The sequence below is a fragment of the Chlamydotis macqueenii genome, chromosome 3 (genome assembly GCF_036417535.1).
Source record: "Chlamydotis macqueenii isolate bChlMac1 chromosome 3, bChlMac1.mat, whole genome shotgun sequence".
In the NCBI taxonomy this organism is placed as follows: domain Eukaryota; kingdom Metazoa; phylum Chordata; class Aves; order Otidiformes; family Otididae; genus Chlamydotis; species Chlamydotis macqueenii.
The window spans coordinates 127264060-127271438 of record NC_141558.1 but is presented as its reverse complement, the minus strand read 5'-3'; the positions used below and the strand labels follow the sequence as shown (position 1 = coordinate 127271438).

General features: G+C 54.2%; 1 protein-coding gene and 1 pseudogene across 1 annotated transcript; one reads left to right on the top strand and one right to left on the bottom strand.

The window, feature by feature from the left end:
* The first annotated feature begins 265 nt into the window (after window positions 1–265).
* LOC104482341 (fibrinogen-like protein 1-like protein) lies at window positions 266–2832 on the top strand. The gene is made up of 2 exons (XM_086745000.1): window positions 266–464; window positions 1416–2832. Exons 1-2 carry the CDS (start codon window positions 266–268, stop codon window positions 2042–2044), a joined length of 828 nt encoding a protein of 275 aa, XP_086601126.1. The 3' UTR covers window positions 2045–2832.
* A 3360-nt stretch (window positions 2833–6192) lies between these two features.
* Window positions 6193–6859, bottom strand: LOC147601506 (fibrinogen-like protein 1-like protein pseudogene; annotated as a pseudogene).
* Window positions 6860–7379: the final 520 nt, after the last annotated feature.

The following is a 7379-nucleotide window of genomic DNA, read 5'->3' as shown; positions in this document are numbered from 1 at the left end:
GGGGCAGCCCAGCCGTAGGGAGAGGCTCTGTGCACTGGTCTTTGCGCACTGTGGAGGGTAGTGGCACTCCACCCAAAATTATCTCATGCGTGACTTTTCAGGAGCTAATCAAGGGGAAAAGGCAAGGTTCTCTATCCCTAGGGCAAAAGAGTTGAAGCCTTTTGGCAAGCTTTCCAGCTTCCATGGACCAGTCTGATGCTGCTCAGCATGCTTGGTGCACTCCTGCATCTCACATGGTCGTGTTACACTGTGCAATGCTGGAGCCATGGGATTTCCCGTCTCTCGGGAGGGAGGGTCACATTTCATCTTTTCTCCATCTTTTCCCTTTCTAGCAGCCCAGTGCCTCCTACTCCTTGCTTGCATGCTGGTCTTGGCTGCCCCAGGCCACTCCATGCGTGTACAAACCCTAAACATCTTCAAGAAATCTCCCTCCAACACTTCGGCAAGTGCTCTGAAGAAAACCAGTATGTAGCATCCCATGGGCATCGCAGTACTCTCACCAACCCCCTTCAGTTCCTCGGTCTGGGTCAGCCCTGGCTAGTGAGCAGCCCCAGCCCATGCTCTGGGCCAGTGGAGGCTTGGTAAAGCGACACTTGGGAGAGGGTGTGTCATCATGCCTCAGATCCAAAAACCACCTCCATAGTGTATACAGGCAGGCACGCTGGGGAGAGGCAACATCAACCCCAGTCTTTGCTCAGCTGTGGAGAGGAGCTCTGCCCACCTGTCAGGATGACCTTACCGCAGTGGGAGGTCCTGCAGCAAGCAAGCTGAAGGCATGGGGAGACCACACCTGCCAGCACAGGGGGGACCCAGTGCTGCGCACTCATGTGCAGCCAACTCCGGGTGGGGAAGGGCCCTACGCTGTCCCTAGCCCTGGCCCCGCTCCAGGACTGAGGATGGTGGATGTGAGGAGGTGTACCTCATGCAGATTGCAGTGCTGCACTTGTGCATGCATGTGCGTGTGTGTGTGTGCGCACGCACTGTGCAGACTGGTAAGGGTATCTGTGTGCTTGAAGGGGTCATTTTTCACCCATTCCCTCAGTCACAGGCAGAGGCAAGGTCCTCTTCACCTTCCTCCTCAGCGTGACCCGGTTTTAGCGACACAATCCCTTTTCAGGAGACCCAGAACAGCCCACTAGTGTCCTTAGTCTCCTGGTCTGATACCAGCAGAGCCCAGTGGGTCTGGTGCCTTTCACTGAGGCTGCCTCCTGTTAGGTGTCCCATATGGAAATGGAACAGAGGGCTGAGGCCAACCTACTCTCACCTCCAGCCAAGCACACTCACCTCTCTGGGCTGGGACAGCTGATTATCCCCCAGGTACTCTGGCCAGATGTCCCTCTTCCCTGCCACAGGGTGAAACATGGTCTTGTCCTGTTGCACAGACTTTTGTTATATCACCTTCTCTCCCACTGCAGGTTTGCCCAAGGACTGCAGTGAGGTCCTTGCTGCCAGCCCCAGTGGCGTCTACGTCATCCAGCCCACAGGCCTGCACCCCATCGTGGTGTACTGCGAGATGAACACAACAGACGGGGGCTGGACGGTCATCCAGAGGAACCGGCAGAGCACGGAGATCACCTGGGCTGAGTCCTGGAGCACCTACAAGTATGGCTTTGGGAACGTGCACACTGATTTCTGGCTGGGCACTGAGTACATCCATCAGATCTCCAGGCAGAAAGTCTACCAGGTCAGGTTTGTCATCTGGGATGCCGCAAACAATACAAAGTTTGCAGACTACAACCTCTTCAGTGTGGAAGATGAGTCCCACGGGTACCGGCTGAGGCTGGGAACGTACTCGGGGACAGCGGAGGATGCCATGGACTCAGACAATCCCAGGAACATTCACAACAACATGAAGTTCTCCACAAAAGATTGGGATCAGGACACTTATAGAGGGAACTGCGCTTCCCGCTCTGGGGGCGGGTGGTGGTACTCGGCATGTTATTCCGTACAGCTGAACGTCAAGGGGGCCATAAAGTGGGGCAGCCTGTGCAACGGGAACTGCAAAGCTTCTGCCATCCTCATCAAACCAGCTCCCTACCATTAGTACTCTTTCCTCTCCTGTCTGCACCAGGCACACGGCCAGACCAGTGTCCTGCTGGGACCCATTTTGCTGGCTGGGGGACTGGGGGTGAATCGAGTTGTTCCTGTATATGAAGACCTGTTTTCTTTTCCTCTTCTCCTGAAAAGTAGCAAAGCTCCCTGCTTTGTCTCTAGCCTTTCACCTGTGGTGGGTTTTTAGGGATCATTAGTAGAACAAGTCTTTATACAAACACAGCAGTTTCCAAACATTTTCCATCTGGAGAGAAAACTGCACAGAAACCTAAAACCCTCCTGATCCAGCAAGGTCTTATTCTCTTCTTGCTTTGCTTTTAGCCTGCAGAATAAAATTGTTTTCAGAATCTGCACAGACATGCACAAATTCACAGAGGTGAGGGGTGGAATGTCCTGGTTTTATTCAGTGAGGGGAGCTACGGTGGCAGCTTCTGTAAGAAGCTTCTAGAAGTTGTTTCCCCTTTATCCAGTGGACTCAGCGGGGCCCAGGGCAGACCCGCTGCTGGCCAAGGCCGAGCCGATTGGTAGCAGAATGTTCCCTGATAACGCCTCTGCGATAACAGATTTAAGAAGGGGAAAACAGAAAAAAAAGAGTAGAGAAGATGGGATGTGAATGAGATTCTGAGAGGCGTCTGCCAGCCTGTTGAGAAGAATTTCTTGTGAGAGGAACGGCTGCAGACGCTAAGGTCAGTGCAGAAGGAGGGGGAGCAGTAATGCAGCTCCTGGCCAGAATTCCCCTGCAGCCTGTGGTGATGAACATGGTGGAGCCGGCTGTGCCCCTGCAGCCCGGGGAGGCCCATGGAGGAGCAGAGGTCCCCCTGCAGCCCGGGGAGGACCCCATGCCGGAGCAGGCAGGTGCCTGAAGGAGGCTGTGGCCCATGGAGGCCCCACTGGGGCAGCCGTTCTGGAGAGACTGCACCCTGTGGAAGAGATGACCCACGCCGGAGCAGTTTCACGGAGGACTGTGGCCCATGGGAGAGACCCCACGAAGGAGCAGGGGAGGAATGTGAGGAGTTCTTCCCCCGACCATGAAGCAGCGGCGTGAAACAACGTGTGATGGACTGACCGCAACCCCCATTCCCTCTTCCCCCTCTGTGCCATTCGGGGGGGGGGGAGGTGGCAGAGATAATGTTAAGCCCGGGGAGGGGGGGTGGGGGGAGGTTATCTTGTTCTCTGTCTCATTCTCCTGCTTTGGTTTGAGAAATAAATGACTATTTTTCCCCAAGTCGAGTCTGTTTTGCCCATAACGGTAACTTTAAGGATCTCTCCCTGACCTTATCTCAAACCTCAAGCCTTTTTTCTTATATCATCTCCCCCGGTCTCTCGGAGGGTGGGGGGAGTGAGAGAGAGACTGCGTAGCTTGGTTCAGAGCAGGGCTAACCTACAACAATCCTGCAGAATAAAATTGTTTTCAGAATCTTCACAGACATGCCTAAATATCCTTCATTTGCTTGGGAACTTCTTGTAACTGCTGCCAGTTTCTTGCCAGGAGCAGACCTGAGGCTCCTGTGCAGTAAGAAAAGACTTTCAAAGGGAAAATTTTTCATTAGGCTTAAATGAGGAATTAAAGACAAAACTTTCACTTAAAGAAGATAGTTGTGTTTCAAGGTGAGCATCTTTCAAAAAGGGAATGCAGTACCACATGGCCAAGAGCAAGCACTGAGGGTAGGAGGCAGGCATCAGCCCAGTTCAGCCCTATCAGCCATGACCTGGAGCCAACCACCCTGCCGTGTTAACCTTGTGAATGCTGGCCCAGGCCGTGGAAGGTAACTGGTAGAGTGGACAGGGAAGAAAGGGACAACAGCACTGCAAAGCCACACAGCACTGCATGACAGGGACATCTGGGGCAGGTTTAAAAGCTGAGGCAGCCTGACATGGCCGGGATCCCAGAATTTTAAGAGGCCTGGATCAGCTTGGGTCTGTAGAGGCTTGCTCCAGTGTGGTGATATCTGTATGTGCTGCATAGCTCAAACTGGGAAGCCTTTCTTAACAAGCAGCACCCTCATACATTCATCTCCCCATGCATCAGGGCTGCAGGCCCACAGAGGCCTCCAGGGCAGTTAGGGCTGCCGGCGCAACCCTGCTATAGCTCTGCAGGGTGCCCTGGGACCTCAGCTGTAGATCTTGGCCTGAGAGTCCCAAGTTGTTCAGGATTCACAGCCACAAGCCTTCCTCAAGCTCATGTTTTCTTACAAAAAAAAAAAAAGAGGAGAGGAACCGTGGCTTCTTTTGAATCCTAAGTTGAAACTTGCCTCCATTGCAAAGGAGATCCATAGCCACATTCCCCCTGTGCAGCAGAGTACTATGGGACTGACTGACCCACATCTCTCACACCCTCATGGAGCCCACCACCCTCTCCACACCTCAATCCGTGGTTTCTTCCCTTTCCCCAACCACCCAGTAATGGACAGGGGCAAACTATGGGCAAGGATTTTGCAAAACGCTGGGCTTTGCTGGCCCTGTTGGCTAATCGTAATCTTCCAGCCGCAGTTCAGTGCCCAGTGGCTGAAACAAGCCATTGGAAGCAATGTTGCATCCAGAGACCTAAGAATTAAACCACAGACAGAATTAAGTACAACAGCTGTGCTCAGCTGTAACAAACAACCGTACTGAAGGGAGAAAAGCTCACGGTACAGGCTAGTGCTGTGGAACATTGAAATATTTCAGGAAAAAAAAAAAAAGTAAAAGCAGCACAGAACCGCTGCATGCTATGCTTCCACACTGGAAGGGAGGGATGCCATCCAGAGGGACCTTGACAGGCTGCAGAGGTGGGCCCGTGCCAACCTCATGAAGTTCAACCAGGCCAAGTGCAAGGTCCTGCACCTGGGTCATGGCAATCCCAGGCACAAATACAGGCTGAGCAGAGAATGGATTGAGAGCAGCCCTGAGGAGAAGGACTTGGGAGTGCTGGTGGACGAGAAGCTCAACATGAGCAGTCAATGTGCTCTTGTGGCCCAGAAGGCCAACCGCATCCTGGGCTGCATCAAGAGAAGCATGGCCAGCAGGTCTAGGGAGGTGATTCTCCCCCTCTACTCTGCCCTGGTGAGACCCTACCTGGAGTACTGTGTCCAGTTCTGGAGCCCCCAACACAAGAAGGACGTGGACCAGTTGGAGAAGGTCCAGAGGAGGGCCACAAAGATGATAAAAGGGCTGGAGCACCTCTCTTATGAGGACAGGCTGAGAGAGTTGGGGCTGTTCAGCCTGGAGAAGAGGAGGCTCCGGGGAGACCTGATAGCGGTCTTCCAGCACCTCAAGGGGGCCTACAAGAAAGACAGGGAAAGGCTGTTTAGTAGGGCCTGTTGCGATAGGACAAGGAGAAATGGTTTTAAAACAGAGGGGGGTAGATTTAGATTAGATATTAGGAAAAAATTTTTTACAATGAGGGTTATAGAACACTGGAACAGGTTTCCCAGAGAGGTGGTGGAGGCTCCATCCCTGGAAAAGTTCAAGGCCAGGTTGGAGCAACCTGATCTAGTTGTGGATGTCCCTGTTCCTTGCAGGGGGGTTGGACTAGATGACCTTTGAAGGTCCCTTCCAACCCTAACCATTCTATGATTCTATGCCAGCTCTGCACCAGCTCAGCCAGGGAGCAGAATCAGCTGGCTGAGCAAACCATCTTGAAACCAGAAGCCACCATGTCAGCCCTGTGAGAGGTGAGCTCTGCACATGCCAGGGAGATGGGGCATCCTTTAAGCAGGCGTGTCTCCTTGCCTAGGAGAGGATCTGCATCATACACCTACTTTCCCCTAGATCCACCACCTCAACCTCAACTGCTCCCGCGCGTGTGTGCAGTGTCACGACGGCTGGTAGACATGAGGCAGCAAAGTTTGGCTCCAGGGTTTATTGCAGATGATTTCTCCCACCATGGGTAGCAGAGCTGTGGGGCGTATGGGGCCCGGGGAGGGAGCAGGGCCTGAGCAAAGCAGGGACACACCAATCGCACAGGGAAGGAACTTGCACTGTCTCCCCTCCCCAGGACAGGAGCGGGAGCGCCCACCCCAAACCAGTGCCTGTGTCCCAGTGCCAGGCACCACCGCAGCACTGAGTGAAGTCACCCGCGTTCTGGGGGCTCTGGGCGATCGCTCCTGAGCCCCAGAGCTGCTGTCGTTCAGCTGGTGACGGTGCGGGAGCCGCAGGCAGTGCAGGACATGCAGCAGGGCTGGCACAGGGCTGTTGGCAGGCACGGGAACAGGGCACTGAGCTGGGGACGGCAGCACTCCCACAAACTGCCAGGAGGCTGGGCACTGTGGCACGGTCAGCACACATCTGTGGGTTTGACCAGGATGAGGGAGGACGTGCAGTCGCCATTATCACAGAATCCTGGCCAAACGATGTGTTTTTTGGCATTGAGCAGGACATTCTGGCACCGGTCATACCACCAGCCCCCGTAGCTGTTGGCGCAGTTCCCGCTGTACTGGTCCTGGTCCCTGTCGGTCGTGCTGAACTTCATGTTGTCATGTATGCCCCCCTTCTTGGGGTGATAGCTGGTCAGATAGTCATCCCCATCACCAGAAAACCTGCCCAGCCTCAGCGGGTACCCGCTATCCTCGCTCTCCACCCTGAAGATGTCGTACTCGGCGTAATGGGTGACGTTGGCCTTGTTCCGCACGATGAAGCGGATTTTGTAGGTGCCCTGCTGCGTCAGCAGGTGCAGATACTCGGTGCCCAGCCAGTGATCGCCCTGCACATTCCCGAAGCCATACTTGTATGTAGTCCAGGATTGCTTCCACGTGATCTCAGTGTCATGAGAGTTCCTCTGGACAACAGTCCAGCCCTTGCCTTCGGTGTCCATGTCGCACCACACCACGCGGGGGGGGTGACCTTGCTGGCTGGATGACATACACCCCGCTGGGGCTGGTCTTCTGCCCCTGCCCTTGTGGGAGGGGGAGAGAATGAGAAGGGTGGAAGTGAGGAAACTCATGGGTTGAGATGAAAACAGTTTAATAATTAAAAGGAAACAAACCACCACCACCACTTGTGAGGAAAAGAGTAAAAAGATAACAAATAGAGAACAATAAACCCCCAGAAAGACAAGTGATAAAACTGAAAACAATTGCAAATTATCAATTAAAACAACTGAGATGGGAGTGAGGTGCAGGGAAGCAGGTGGGAGGTGTCAGGTGGTGGGGGGCAGGCATCACCCCAGGGTCTGCAGGCAGAGGGGGTTATGGGGGTCAGGGTGGAATATAGGGAGGCAGAACAGGGGTGGAGGGGGGAGTGAGGGCATGAGACAGGAGGGCAGGGGTTGTTGGGGGGGGGGGGGGGGCGGAGAAATACCAAAAAACCTCAAAGAGCTAAGGGGAGGGACCAAGGGAGCCAGACAGAGA